The 16,391-nt window shown below is 41.4% G+C and overlaps 2 protein-coding genes across 2 annotated transcripts; one reads left to right on the plus strand and one right to left on the minus strand.

The window, feature by feature from the left end:
• Nucleotides 1-4,093: 4,093 nt before the first annotated feature.
• Nucleotides 4,094-7,170, plus strand: LOC120287110 (cysteine proteinase COT44-like). The gene is made up of 4 exons (XM_039299801.1): nt 4,094-4,583; nt 5,639-5,874; nt 5,990-6,127; nt 6,521-7,170. Exons 1-4 carry the CDS (start codon nt 4,094-4,096, stop codon nt 6,815-6,817), a joined length of 1,161 nt encoding a protein of 386 aa, XP_039155735.1. The 3' UTR covers nt 6,818-7,170.
• Nucleotides 7,171-8,870: 1,700 nt separating this feature from the next.
• On the minus strand, nt 8,871-12,187 carry LOC120287111 (F-box protein SKIP2-like). The gene is given in 3 exon segments (XM_039299802.1): nt 8,871-9,391; nt 9,394-10,930; nt 12,179-12,187. Coding segments are annotated over 3 exon segments (1,911 nt in total). The 3' UTR covers nt 8,871-9,026.
• Nucleotides 12,188-16,391: the final 4,204 nt, after the last annotated feature.

Raw genomic sequence — 16,391 nt, forward strand, 5'->3', positions numbered from 1 at the left:
TTTTCTTCTTCTTCTTCGCTTTTTTTGTTTTTCTGTCCATTTTAATAATAACGACCACATGCAAATCCATAGAACACCGTACGAGCTCCATGAATAGGTTAAATTCAGCCTTTAGCCTACGCAAATGACATTGGCCCAAAATAATTTACATGCAATTGATGAAATTTAAATGTGCAACTTTAAGTTCTTGAACTGAAGGTACTCTAACACTCCAAGTAACACATTCAATCCTGGAGTTCATTTTATATATAGCACAAATTTGATAATTTTTATTTTGCGACTAATCTCCAAATCCTTTTTTTTCTAATGTCATTAGGCTGTCTGGCAACAATTAAAAGCAGAATAATCTCTACCAAGTACGACATTCCTCCCATTTCAGCCACGTCAAATTATTAGAAGACCACACGTTCCCAACTCTTCAGAGTGACCTGCATTTGATTGTCCAAATTTGAATTGAAATAAGATAGAATGAGATTGGATTGGAAATCCTCCGAATATACTTTGAATTGTAGAAAACTCTATCACATGTTTGGTGTAATCTAAGATAAAATAAAAATCTTTGAAAATCTCACTTGCCCAACACGATATGTCACAGCTTGAGCTCCCTCAACAGCTGTATCAAACCTTCTCTCTCTCTCTCTCTCTAGCTCCCTCCAGATCGTCTCCTTTATCGCCATCTCCACCTTTGGACCTTAGTCCTCGCCCAGCTTCACCATATTAGAGACGATTCCATGGGGAGACAAGCCTTAGTCACCAACAGCGCCGCGAAGCAATTAAGGAGGTATTGCCCACGACGATCTAGTAGACAAGGCAACAAAAGTTGACATAGAGGTAAAGGATGGCAATGGGGTGGTGGATGCCACGCATGAAGCTCGGGTGCCACTTGACATCAAAGTCCACAGTCTGGGTAGTGAGGATGGAGAGGAGGTGGATAGAGATCCACTAGTGGACGGCACCGGAGCAATGAGTAAAGAAAGCAAACATGTCTATGGTGTGGATAACGAGATCCTTCGAGCACGCTTATGAAAGGATTTGAGTTTTTCAAAGATGATGGCCATACAACGTATAACTTCTCATTTTCATCATCAGTCATCAAAGCATGATCGGTTGGTCGACAATGATTATCAACGATGATCGAAGGCATGGAGGATTTGTACAGTGGTCAGAATGAATGATAATTGGTGGTCACGTCACTCCATAGTAGGAAGAAAATTGTTAAGTTGTTTTTGTAATTTTCTTTTATAGAATCCGGATTTATCCCACCCCCATTTTATTCAATATATCCTGATTTATTTTATCCTTAAAAATTGTCAAATAATGGATAGGATATTTATTATCCTGCCTGAATTCAAATATGTAGCAAGAATAGGCACGATACTGAGACACGAGCTTTAAACTCCCCGCTTGTCGAAGGGGACCAAGCTCCCAAAAATGGTGGTGTTTTCTCCCTTCGCCCTTCAAGCCCGACAAGGGCATTCAACTAAAGCAGATTCGACGTGATACAGCAATATGAATAATAGAAATATATAACTCATTAACAAGAATTATATAACTATTGCTCTCATGCAATACCGACCCTCTCACGCATCCAGCGGTCGCATGGGAATCATCACCCCCAGCTCCTTCCATCCAAGACATCTTTTTGAGGGTTCCTCTTTCCCCAGAAAGTGAAATTAGCTTATTATATCTTCTGATCTTTTTGCAGTAAAAGTGAGCATGCGAGGTGCGGGGAAACAAACAAGAGTTCGAGTATGGCTTAGGGAAGAAGGAGAGACCCATTAACGCATTAAATGCACGGCCATGACTCATTGGCTTTACTAGAAATCATCGTTCTAGGAGTTCCAAGAATATTGCTCATCCCTATCCCCGCCGTCATAGAAAGTGCGGAATTCAATTTCTTGTTTCAGTGAAGCGGCCTCCTTTTAGGGCAAGACAATGGAGAAGATTCAAAGGGCCCGACGGATTTTTATGGAAAAATTCACTAAGGAATGTTTGCAAGTTATTTTTAAGTTAAGTAATTTGAAGGTGTTATATATGCTTATAATGCATCAATAGTCTTGTGGAAAGTGAACTCAATGTCTTGAAATTAAAGCTCTTCTTACGACGTGTGTTTGACAAAGTATCTCAACGTGTTTATTTTTTTGCCAAACATCAACGGATGAAACATCCATCAGATTCAAAGTATTACACCAAGGAGCATATGTCATGTATATGAAATATAAGATAATATTAGATATACCAAAAGTAGTTTAGTAAACTTGGTACATTAAATAATGCGATAAGCTCATATCAGGTACTAAATGGAGTCTACCGCATCACTAAATATACCAACATATTGAATCACTCCGATCATACACAATATTATTCTTTCGTTCATATCACATAACTTTTTAATAGCATAGCCATTAGCATCACTACTATCATTATCAGGATCACTTGATTTGTATTTTGGAATACTAATGAGACCACTTAAATTTAGTAATATCACGTTAATCTGTTACTAGTAATATTATACGTATTGCATGTAGTTATTTTTTATTTAGTTTTTGAGAAGTTCTTTATTTTTGCACAGGTTTTTGAACCATCAAAGGCATATCTTGTATACATGCAAAATAATCTTTGCTATAAAAAATTACATAAGAAAATGAAATCGAATATATTTTCATACTTGAATCAACAATTTCATGAGCTAGTGAAGACTAAACCAATCCATCTGTAAGTTAACTCTTCAATGAATCTGATTGATCCAAAGGACAAAACACTCTATTATCTATAATAGATAATGTGAAACCGAATTTTGCTAGTTGAATGCAATTAATATTCATTTTCAATTTTATAAATAAAAAATGTCTTTTACTTATTGACTGCAATTAATATTTCCTTTTCTTTTTGTAAGTAAACTATCATTTTGAAAATTTTGATTACAAATATCTAACGTGAGTGTAATGGATCATTTGTAATTCACCATAACAAAAGGAAAATAAGCCAAATTTCATCGAAAATGATCATGGCTTAAATCATGTTATACTGAAAAAGCTTTTCAAATTAAGGCATGTACATATATCGTAATTTATATATGACAAAATTGATGATTGCCACAAAAACGTACATAATGGAACACAAAAAATAAGATCATATATTTCTTTTAATTTATGCAATAACTATGCGGTGGAAATAAATATTTTGAAAATTTTAAAGCTGTTGGTATATTTTCCTATTTGTGTCTATTATTAAAGTTCATTTTTGCACAATAACGTCATTTAACGTGAATTGGTTGTTAATAGTAGATAGTCATGTTTGTTGCGAGAGTACCATGTGCTTTGGAAATTTAAGCACATTTTAGATATGTATCTAGATAGGTTCAATATGAATTCATCTTTGCTCAAAGATTGCAAAGGCATTTAAAGAAGGCCACATGAGTGCAACGAGCCACACGTTAACAAATTCATTCACCCTTGGTGAATAAAGAAATAAAAAAAAAAAAGCCCCTTTATAAAATATGGCAGAGTTTTTTTTTTCTCAATTAGGATCTAGAATCAGTTTACAAGCCACGGGACAAAACGCAAATTATAGGGACAAAATTTGAATATGTTATGACATGATCCACTAAACATTATATATCGATGCGGATTGGTATAAATTAAGTGTTTTCATCGTAATTGAATTACATATTAAATCAAAATTACAATGTCACAAGTACGATAAAGACCCAAATTTCCACCCTTGGATGCACCTAAGCAAGGGGCCATTAATTTCTCCCATATTTTTCCACAGTCACTCAGTTTTTTTTCCTTTTTCCCCGAAACACATTGTTTCACTCAGTCCAAAAATTAATAAAACAAATAAAACGATAAATTATCCTAATTTGTAAATAAAACGAAAGAATAAAGAATTCTCATCTGACAAAGTCACCACCCACGCATGAATATTCTAACTATTTCCCTCGCCTTTATAACCATTCTCGCACCAAACCTTCTTCCCTCCTCAAGTCTCTCCCTCTCCCTCTCTGTCCGCGCTCTCCATCTTCCTCTTCCAGCGAAGAAGGAAGTAGAGTGTCACTGAGACGACGGAGAAGAGACTCAGCAGCTCAACCATGGCGATAACAACCGCGCCGACCGTTCTCACCGCCCTCCTCTTCCTCATTCTGGCCTCCGCAGCGCTATCCGACCCCGCGTCCATCATCGACTATGCCGCCAAAGGCCGGACCGCCTCGGCCCCGAGGACCGACGGAGAGGTCGTGGAGATGTACGAGCTCTGGCTCGCGAGGCACGGCAAGGCGTACAACGGCCTCGGCGAGAGGGAGATGAGGTTCGAGGTGTTCAAGGACAACCTGAGGTTCATCGACGAGCACAACAGCTCTCAGAACAGGACGTACACGTTGGGCCTCAACAAGTTCGCCGACCTGACGAACGACGAGTACCGCGCGATGTACTTGGGCACGAGGAGTGAGGCCAAGCGCCGGGTGATGAAGTCCAGGAATGCCAGCAGGCGGTATGCCGTCCGAGCTGGGGACCGGTTGCCTGAGGCGGTGGACTGGCGGTTGAAGGGCGCGGTGAATCCGGTCAAGGATCAAGGAACTTGCGGTAATTCATTTCGTCTTCCCTTGTTGCCATCGGTTCATTTATTTGCAAAGTTGAATTTCGGGTCGAACTATGGTCCAGTGCCAAAACCCACTTCATAACTTAGTACTAAGAATTTCGACCAAAAAAAAAAAAAAACTTAGTACAAGAAGATACAAACTTTTCACACTAACCCAAATCTGTTCTTAGCTTGGAATGTTGCAAATTTATGTTTTGGCGAAGCGTCGTGATCTCAAAGTTACCATTCCTACACCGAGAGGTCCGAATCCGTAAGGAAGAAAACTTGCTCTTTGTAGCTTACTTCTAAGTACGGAGAGCTTTTCAAATGTTTTTCACCGTCTTGAAGAGGCACCCGAACTGATGTCTTGAAATGTTTGTTTACCAAGAAAGAAACAAAAGATGCAAATCTTGGGTCCCAAGAGTGGGGACAGCACTTGTCGAACGAGGGTTTTGGAACGCTACGTTTCCTCTTTAAAGAAAGGTGGGTGGTTTAGTGCCTTGGACCAACAAGTTTGGACTGATCAGCTGAGGGGTGAATACCTAACCTTCTATGCTTTCAACTGGTAACTTCAATTCACGTTCGTCTGTTTGTGTCTGCGGAAAGTCGGTAAGGAGTGTCCACTGAAAGTCGGCAACCTTCACTACTGTCAGCATATTCCGAAACATTTGGCAATTTACTTTGTACCTACTACTCCATCTGGTTTCTGGTTCTGAGTTTCCAGGACATCAGGAAGAGCCAAACATAGATGAAATTGAAATACTTATTACCACGTCCACTATGGTAATGAAGAGAGAAACAAGAATTAACGGGGGACTGTGATATTCCGATGCTATCTAAGAGATTGTTGAGCAATTGGACTTTTTGATCTTCACCGTTTCTTGGTCCCTCTTATAGATATGTGTGCAACAGGAGGATCCTCTGCAATGGACTGCATTAAAAACTACTGTCATCGCACAGTCGATGTAAATCTTGGTTAATGCATTTTCTAGCGAATGGAAACAAGAATACTCTTGTCGAGGGCAAGGCTAACTATATACAATATCCTCTTTATCACCAGGAAGTTGCTGGGCGTTTTCAACAGTGGCGGCTGTGGAAGGAATAAATCAAATTGTGACGGGTGAATTGATTTCTCTATCAGAGCAAGAGCTGGTGGACTGCGATCGGAAGCACAATTCGGGCTGCAATGGAGGTCTCATGGACTATGCATTCGAATTCATCATCAAGAACGGAGGGATGGACACTGAGCAGGACTACCCTTACAATGGCATCGGCGGAAAGTGTGACGCTTCTAGGGTATGGAATACTGCATATGATTTCAATGACCATTCTTTCTCTGTTCTTTCATTAAGATCTTGAGGTTCCATCGATCAGATTCTCGACTGATTGAAGTTGCTTTGGAGTTTTTCAGGTGAATTCAAAGGTTGTCACGATCGATGGGTATGAAGATGTTCCGCCCTATGAGAGTGCGCTTAAAAAGGCTGTGGCACATCAACCAGTTAGCATCGCCATTGAGGCCAGTGGCAGGGCCTTCCAACTTTACCAATCTGTAAGTATAAGTTTCCACAGTTCAGTTGCAGCTACACCGAGAAGAAAAAGGTTTTGAATTTCATTTTAGTAAACAAACGATCTGTATCATTGACGTGGTTCTTTCAAGTTCCTTAATTATAGAGATCGAATTACAAACAGAATTAGAAAGCAGAAAATATGAAGTTGTGTATAAGAGCATTTAAAACCACATGATGCATAACGCAAGTGGGGATAGTGCTCTTCGAATGTTAACTTGGTCAACTGAACCATAGTTTTAGTCCTAGTATTCTCTAATTATGACGGGGATTCAACTAGCTTTGTATTTTCTCCGAAAGAAAGCATGCCATTTCGAAGGGAAACTAGATTGAGAAAAAGCTTAGTTTGACTGAAGCATCGCTCTTGATCCGAGCAGGGGGTATTCACTGGCGAATGTGGCATTTCCCTTGACCACGGAGTGATCGTTGTTGGGTATGGAAGCGAAAACGGAGTGGATTACTGGATAGTGAGGAACTCATGGGGCACCAACTGGGGCGAGGACGGTTACATCAGGATGGAACGCAACGTCGTCGACAACTTCTTTGGTAAGTGCGGCATTGTGATGGAACCCTCATACCCCACCAAGACCAGCCAAAACCCCGCGAAACCAGAGTCGAGGACAATGACTACATTAGAAGTCCTTGAAGAGTCTGTTCTGGCTGCTCTAAGCTAAGGGAAGAGGAAGAACTTGGAGAACGGTGGGAAGCGCTCTTTTTATATTTCTCCAATCCTGATTTGGAGATTGTGTTTTCAGATGATCTGTTCCTTTTAGGCCTGAAGTTAGAGGAAGGAGCAGGCTTTCATTCTTAGAATTCAGTTGTCATCGTTGTGCATACCTAAGTGTCGAAGTCGAGCTGCACCAAACAAATGGATCCTGGTCGCAGTTTTATGTTACCTTTCGCAATGCTCATCAGAATGAATGTCTTCATGTAGTGTTTATTAAAAAGGACTTTCGCTATGAAAGCGTCTTTCTTAGCATCCATTATGTTTGCCCATTAGTCGATGGCGCGAGCTTGAAATTTATACGACTTCAATCGAGGAAATCAATATTGCCTGCAGAAACTTGTCATTCCATAGAAACAGTGGGCAAAAACAAATTCTAACTTTCTTGGACTTTTCAGTCTCATACGCAGAGCTTGCTTACCTCGCTGTCTTGTGTAGCATTCAACTTGTAAGGTGAAGCATCTGCTGTCCAAAAAGGGAGAAAAACTAGTGAAGAACAGACAGAACTAATTGTTTATGATAAGAACCAAAAGGCGCGCGGCATGTAGAAATCTGCAGACATCGGAAGCTCCATGTCTTCTTTTCATTCATTTGTTATGTCCAGTCCGAATGTTCTTTCCCATGCCTAGATCAGGTCTAGAGAAACAATAAACAAGCAAGGGCAATTGAACCTCAAAGACTTCCCAAGTCGATAAAATGATCAGACTTTACACCTAAGAAAAACTTGTTTAAAGTCTTTAGTTTGATTCTTTCTAAACATCTGAGATCGAGCCGCAATAAAGTAATCGCTCACGAATTTTCGATTACAACACGGATGACTCGTCTTTGATCAAAACAAAGATCTAAGCCTAGTCAAAACTTATCCGAAATGCCACTCGACTACAAACCCACAAAAGAGAAGAACTAAAAAATGGCGTCTAGCATCATGAATAGGACATCTGAATTCTTGATTTGTTCAAACACAGACTGATTCAACAAGGAAATTCTCACATCTGCTGTGCTGTTCAATAAGGCAAAACTACCACGTGAGAAAATCAGGAACCAAAATACAGAGGAAGATTGGAAACCAGGTATTGCAAATTCACCAGACAGTATCAACGAGTCAGGAGATCTTGAATGTATTTAGGCCCGGGACTGTCAAGAACGAGACGGGTTCTCATGCTCTAGAAAGGAAGAATCTATCGGACCGATCTAGCACGGGTGAGACCGGGAAAAGGGACAAGTTAGAAACGGGACAAAACCGAAGCTTGGTCGTAAGGGACAGCTTTTGACTCTCTCAAAGTAATCGCAAAAGAAAGAGACTAGACTCCAATGAACGAGAAAAGGCGGAAAAAAGAGGAAAGTCGAAAGTATTCTGAAAAGCTGCTTTGGTGACCGAAGGATGGAGGATGCAGATTCGAGAGCTTTATCGCCAGTCCCCCCATCTTTACTCTTTTCCACCAAACTGCGACACCTGGAACTCCGGAGGAAAGTTGTGTTTTGACAATGGCAATTTAATTGCAACCATAGCAGATATGCAGAGTTCCAAGATTGCTGATGACTCGAAATGCTGTATTCAACCATAAAGTAGCTAAAGTACCCCAAAAGCAAAAGAAAGATTGAGAATGGCTATGTTCATCTTCATTTTGAAGCAGCATCTATGAAGATTAGGACAAGAGGGTAACAAAAAAAAAAAAAAAAGCAGAAGCATGCATAAAGCAAAGGGTCACTAACCCAGTACGAGCCTCGCACATGAACTGTACACAGAAGACCGAAAAGGACTCGAGTTTCATTTGCATTTGGAAGCAGCATCTGTCCGGACAATTCATAATCGAAAGGAATCGGGAAGATCAGCACAAAGTGGGAAACGAAATTATGCAGAAGCGTGCACAAAACAAAGGGTTGCTAACACAATAGCAGACTCACGCTCGACTGTACAGAGAAACCTGAAAGAGATAACGTTTCATTTCCACGAAAAGTTGCACTAGGCAAAAGGGAGAAGCCTCGCGCCTGAACTGTACAAAGAGAAGTAAAAGAACTCGAGTTTCATTTCCAAGAAAAGTTGCACGAGGCAAAAGGGCGATAATAGGTACATCATTGCGAACAAGAATTGCCTAGGGAAGGTCTAAACACAACGAAATGTCAACAAAACAATTTTCAGCGCTTACAACAATTGGAATTCACAAGTTTCCATTGGTGCGATTTTCACCATTTGACCACCTCCTGAAGGTGCAGGCCACTAAATTCCTACCCGCGAAAAGACCTAGCTTCGCCCTAAACAACATTGACCTCTCATTGCTACTCGACGGCGCATCGGAAGTATTCACAGGAGGGAACTCCATAACACTTTCTTGAACTCCTCTGATATCGTCCAATGCTTCGATTCCACAGGCATCCAAATTGAAGACCAGCGACCCTCTCCGCTCCTTCAACAGCTCCACCACTTGCCCGCTCACTCCCCTGCACTTCCTCACCTTAATCTTCACCAGATTGGGACACCCCTGAGCAAGGGATTCGATCCCGACATCAGTAATGGGGCAATTCTAATGCAGAGCTTCTTCAGGGCCTCGCACTTGGCGGCAATGCACGCAATCTCCGCATCACCGACCGTGTCACTCCCACAGAAGGCTAACCTTTCCAATTTCCTGCAATTGGAACCGATTGTGGCCAAGCTAGAATGGGTCACGCTGACGCCGATCAGGACCAGCTCCTGCAACTGGAGGCACTGCTTGGCGACCTCGACCAGACCCTCATCGCCTATCCTGTTTATCCTCCACCCATCAATGTGGAGCTTCCTCAATTGCCTGCAATTCTCAGCAATGCTAGAAAGACCTAAATTCGAACACTCGGGGACCTTCACGACATGCAGACTGTCGATACCCTTGCAGTTCGCGATCCCGCAAAGACCGCCATCGCTCACCTGAATTCTCTCCAAATGAACTTCTAATAGACCTGGATTTGAGCTCCCAATTGTCTGGAGAACATTGTCCCAATCGCCCAGACAGCGAATCAACTTCAAAGTCGAGAGCTTTCTCGCTCCGACCAGGAGAGGACCGAAGCACTGACCATTGATGAGCTCCTTCAAGCAAATGGATCTCAGCGACTTCGCCGCGGCTCCCGGCCCGATGGGCTCGGCGCCGTCGTGGATTCCCCGGAGGCGCTTGATGGACAGCTCCTCCAGATTCACGCAGTGGTCGAGCACCGCATTGATGGCCCTCGCGCCGAACGAGCACGACCCGCAGGAGAGCTTCCTCAGCTGCCGGCAGTTGTCGGCGAAGGCCGCGACCCCGAGATCGGTGACCTCGCGGCAGCCGCGGAGCTTGAGCCGGGCGAGGCCGCGGCACCGGAGGGAGATCAGGACCAGCGCCTCGTCGCCCAGGCTGACCGACTTCCGGTCGCACCGGAGCGCGAGCTTCGTGACGGCGTCGAAGCGGGAGAACACAGAGGGGAGCGACGAGAGCAGGTCGGCCTGCGCGTTCAGCGAGAGCCGGTGCCGGCTCTCCCCGTCGACGCGGCGCCACCGCCGGCACACGACGGAGCACCGCTTCCGGTCCCCGGTGCCGAGGAAGTGGAAAACGTGGGCGAGGCACTCGTCGGGGAGGTCGCCGGTGTAGTCGTACCCAGCGGCGGCCCCCGTCGGCGGCGGCGGCGTCCTCCTCGTCCTCGAACGACGAGACGAACTCGAGGGAGGGGAGGGAGTCGAGGCGGTGGCTGGACGAGATCGCGCCGCCGCGGTGGCTGGGCTCGGGGGAGGAGGAGGCGGAAGACGGGACCTGCCCCATTGCGGCGGCGGGGGAGGAATTCCGGCCGAATTCCGGCGGAATGAGCAAATGGGTACGTGGGGAAAGGACGAAAGATGCGAACTTGGGGGGAGATCTCGGGTCGGGAAAAGGGCGACGGATCGGAGGATTATATGGAGGAGGTGGAGATGGAGATGGGGGAGGAGATTATTCGCGTCAAAAGTGGTGGGGAGGGGGATTTGAAGCGGTGCGTGGCTACGTCGCGGTCGCGGAGCAGACGAATCATCACGCACTCCTCCCCTCCTCCCTTCCTTTCCTTCCCTCCTCCACCTTCCTTTCCTTCTCTTTTCTCATTTACTTTTTTTGTCGTTTTGGTATTCTTTTGATTTTATTTTTTTTTGGAGGGGGACGCGTTTTCGGGAGCGCATGATTGGCGGTGGGGCCCGCGCGGATCCGATCTCGGCCGTTGGATTGGATCGTCCAAATTTGTGGGTTTTTTTTTTTTTTTTGTGGGGAATTATGGGTGATGGGCGGTGATGATGATGAATGCGTATGGCGATGGCCAAACGGCGGAATTTGATGGTGGTGTGGGGGAGAGGAGAGAAGGTTGACTGTAGGTAGGAGGCAGTGAACGATTCCATGTTTTGTTAAACCGTCCTGCCGCTGTGCATCTGGGTCTCCCGAAAAATTAAAGTCCGAATTGACTCCGTGTTTCTTATTGTCATTTTCTTGACGAATTCAAGTTTTTGCACAGGACCCATTTCAATTTCTTTTTAATCCGTCTCCGAAATTTTCGCAATATATAGGTTTTGACTCGTAGGTTTCAGATTTTGAATAGCATTTTCTAATTGTGCCATTATGTTTTTTTCGCTTCCGTTAGGGCATGTTAGAGATGATCGTGAATTTCCTTAATATAATTCTATATGTTATAGATATTTAATAATTTTGTTGATTCTCCGTATCTCTCAAGATTAAGCATACATCTTGATTGATATATTATTTTATATGGCCTTTATATATTTTTTTAATATAGATCATAATATGCATAAGTTCGTCGCACCTATTTTCCACATTCTTATTCTTTGACTGAGCATTGATAACATGTCAAGGGAAGCTTTTGTTTTTGCCATGGTGGAGTTTCGATGGACTTTATTCAATTGATCTTCTGCTTTTGAGTCTAGGTGCATGAATCAAAAGCAAAGAAAACTATAGCCCACGTTACAAGTTTCTAGGCCTTGGTATTCATTAAGCGGCTGGTATGTGCTTGTCTACTGGTTTTAGACCTGTAGCTTTGAAAATCAAAATCTCTCTATAAAATGGACACCGACGAAGAACCCATTAAAGTCAACCCAAAAGAAAATCACCTGTAATGGCTTCTTATATTTTACTTTCCTTCATATATTTAAAATCCCTGATGTGGGAATATCCAACGTAGCTCCATCAACCAATTCAGAACCATCGATGTGTATCCAAGTCAAGAAAGAAATTGGGCATTATGTGCTTTGATTGATAATTTTGAATGAATAATATTAATTAATTATCGGTACTTTATGGTATATCGATAACTATCAATGGGAGGCCATTTGAGTTACTTGCCCCATCACGCATCACTTTGAGGAGTAATGTTCCCATACATCAATGTGGGCTATATCCACATAGGACATAATTAAGGGAACATAGGCTCTTCAATAAAATACTATCACATTCGTCATTAAAGATCGTAAAAATCGCATATGAAATAATTAAATATATTGGGTGGCACCTCCTATAATGTGGTATGAGGTCCACATAGTTTGTGGATTATCATGATCTTTGTATGTCACGCTAGCTTGAAGATCATTCCGTCTTTACTTTTCTTTATAGAGGTACTCAAGTACATAGACTTTTCTCAAGTAAATTTCTACAAATAAAATTAAAATTACACCTATTCAACCTTAACTTTGGATTTTTCTATAATTTCAATAGGGACAACAACTTCCAACACTCAATGACAATGTGGCTTAACATGATATGAAATTTAACGATTTCCATCGCTATTAATCATGATCACATATATCAATCCTTTTGGCACAATTGCTAAATAGAGAGTGTTAGGGCTTTAAGCCATGTAACTCGAAATTGGCCATTCTATCTCGTTTAATAAAATGGGTCATATAAACATGATTAATGACCGACAACTTTGAAGTTCTCCATAAATTAGGGAAAAAAGTTTGTGATGTTTTCTTTAAAAATTCTTACTGTATTTACATAATCATATTCACTTATTAAGTGCATTCCTTTCATAAAAACCCATCAAATTAGAATTTTATATGATCGATGCTTTCGAGTTATTCGAAATATTGATTGATCTAATTTGACCCAACTAACTTTTTTTCTCGTATTAGGAAGAAAGGAATATTTTACGATAAAAAGGCAATGCATTATCTCACCGTAAAAATGGATGCGTTGACACAAAAGAGTTGGGACAAAAAATTACAAGAATATTTGCACTCTTTAAACTTTCTTTTCAAGCTGTTCAAAAAAAAAAACTTTCTTTTCAAGGATTTTGACAGAAAAAGAAAGAAACATACTTTCTTTTGAAAAGGCGAGGCACAAATCCCAGTCTCATCGATTTTTTTCCCCTAGAATTCATGAAAAAAAAAATCATTTTCAAAAGGGGGGTTCCGATTCATCACCCGTCCTCTGCATCTCAAGAAATCTTTTCTTTCTATAAATTTCTTTGTCTATTAATAAAGAAAAAATTGGGGAAGAGCAATTAAAGTAGGCATTACCATAAAAACCAAGGGTGATCATGAGTTTAGGTAGAATTGGAAATGGACAAAATCGGCCATAGGAACCAGTCTAGTTCCAAGTTCCGCAATTACTAATCCAATTCCTAGTTAGGCAGTTTGGTTTCCAATTCTTGGTAAGAACCAAACAGAGGAACCAAAAGCCTTTTTGTGTCACGTGTTCTAAATTTTTTATTATTTATCTTATTTTACATGTTCATCTTTTATAAATTGTTACTATATTGCGTTTACTATTATTTTGCTTAAATAAAAATGAAAATAATTGTTGATTCTAAAGTAGACCCTAGAATCAATTGACAAGAGAGATTCCAAAATATATAAGGCAGGTGAGGAATCAATCCCAACAAAGTAGCTTTCAAATTTTAGGTTGAACTTCTACCGACCCTTGGGACCACTCATTTTTAATACGAACCTCACGTGTTACATAATATTAACTTCGAGCTGCAGTAGCTTGTCCTCGAAGGTCTGGATTTGGGTTGTCAAGGCCTATCGCCAGGCTGCACCGGCGTAATAGAAGCATAAAAGTTTTCGTACGAGTAGGTACAAGAGAGCGGAAGTTTTGATCTGGAGAAAACTAATCCGACCAGGCTTTTACTCGTGAAACCTATGCAAAAACGAAGGTCGTCATATGAAATTCGAATCTCCCTCCAATGGCATCTCCAGAAATAAAGACTCCTAAGCCGTACGGTGTTGCCTTTATGAACCTTTTCCGCCAGGCGTGGACGTCGGGAGGTTTATACGGGGAAGTGTTTCTCCAAGTCGCATGATTGAAAGGAGTGCGCTCCTCTGCGGAATCTTCTTCTTGAATTCGATAGGAGACAGGACAACTACCCCTTCGGCTCCGACGTGGCCCATGCGATTTTGTTCGTCGAAACCCATTTTTTGGCCGTGTCTCATGGGAACGGGGTTAGCTGATGTTATGGCCAAATGGTCCTTTTTTCCCAAAGCAAGTAAATGTGCAAAGGCTTTGGTTTTACATGGAGAAAGGGACACGGGATCATTTTGGTTCCAGTTGCTATCGCATTTATGTCGAGAAAAATTCCAAATTAGTTCGTCGGTAATAAATTTACTCTACAATAGTTTCATTATATTTTACTATTAAATTGAAAAACACATGGTAATTAACGAATGTACTAATTTGTAATTTTTTTTGTTGTATTAACCTAATTTAATCAAAGTTATTTGAAGGTAAATTCGTTGTAAATGTACCGCTTTTGGAGTTTTCAATAATCACAAAATTATTTTAAGATAAATTTATTATAAATATATCAGCTTAAAGATTTTCGTGATGTTAGCTTTTTAAATTTGCATCCGAAGTACAAATTTGACTCCCTTCTCATTCGTTAACCCATCTCACAAAGATCGCATCTAGAGAATTCATAAACAAAGGCCAACTACAAGATATCATTTAGATAATCGAAGGCCTGCATCGATGTCCGTGCCCACGGGGGCGTATGAATTTGATCTTTCCACGTAAAGGGGGGGCATAATATATTCATTTGGATATAAAAAATAATATTTATATGGCCACACGCAAGACCAGGTAATGCTGCCGATCTTGCTGAAATTACGCAAAAGAACCCTAATCTGTCTTTCATCAGTACCGACAAACCCGCGATCAAAAGAGGAGGGCCAAAAATAAGCACAATTACCTAAATGATAACCATCGATCCCATCCGAATCCCAAAAGAGATGGAGACGTGGCGCTTTGACCACAGTTTACTTGTTGATGAAATTTTGAAAACTATATATAATTATGTTCCGTTTCTTTAGCATGACATAAATTATTTAAAAAAGGCTCTCGAAAAGGATTAGCTAATGACAAATTTTTATATTATTGACAATAGTTAGTATCTATATATTTTCACGAATAATAAAAATATTTTTTGCTCATTTATTGTTGTGTTTATATTTTTTAGGAAGATGTTTTTTAATAATTCATTTTCTATGAAAGAAATGTACCCTTAAAATCAGTTTTTCATGTATGCTATTAAGAAAATAAACTACTCATCGTTCTATTTTTTGCCCTCATTTAGTATTAGTTAATGCATGTGCTTTGGATCCGTATCCCCCATTGGCCGACTGAAGAGCGACCACGTAAGTAACTAAAGGCCATGTATGTCCACGTTCTAGATGCTGCTCAACACGAAACATCCACTGAATTTATTGTTATTTTCCTTCTTCTTTTCTCTTTTTTGAGGTTAGGAAAGAAGCGTCAAATTCTAGCGATCCATGCGGAACATGCCACGATAGGTCCAACGATAAAAGGGCGCACTGAGGAGAACAAGTGGCCAATCGACCGTCCAAAATCGATCCTGGAACCCAGTCAAGTACGTTGGGGACGACCGAGGGGCACGGGCCGAAAGTCAAAGAATCGAAGGTTTCCCCCGACGTCTTTTGAGTGGTCCGATCCGAGGGATCGACCGCTTCTCGGTCAAAATGTCCAAAGGGAAGGGGGACCTCTTTGCTGGAGTACAACCTAAGTTCCGGAGTTTGGCCGTTTCAATGCCTTTGACTGGGATCGTCCTCCCCGGGGCGCCTGCTTTCCCGTGCCACGCGAGGGGAGAAAATCATAGCTCGTGTGGATCCTAGCAAAATTCCTAACGCGGTAATAGGAGTAGGAATTGACACGAATTACTCGCTGAACAAGAAGGGAATAATCTTGGGTACGCGCTTGGATTAGGCGCGAAGGAAACTGAGAATGAAAGCGAGAAAGAGAATTCGAGATATAAGATTTTATCATGATTCACCTTTTAATTAGGGCTACTTCCGAGAGATGATTTCACTATAATTAGCATATCGAACCTCTTTATTATGTTCTTCAATTATAAGGTAAGAAGTTTATATATACTCAATAACTATTTATGACTCAAACCCAAACTACCAAACCTTCTAAATGGCTTGGAAGCACTCTCTTTAGACGCCATACCATCTCATTGATGGGGAGTACAAATCACACCCCAATAATATGCCCCAATAATATGTATATAAGATCGGAAATTACCTTACAGAGAAA

Source organism: Eucalyptus grandis, chromosome 8 (genome assembly GCF_016545825.1).
Source record: "Eucalyptus grandis isolate ANBG69807.140 chromosome 8, ASM1654582v1, whole genome shotgun sequence".
In the NCBI taxonomy this organism is placed as follows: Eukaryota; Viridiplantae; Streptophyta; class Magnoliopsida; order Myrtales; family Myrtaceae; genus Eucalyptus; species Eucalyptus grandis.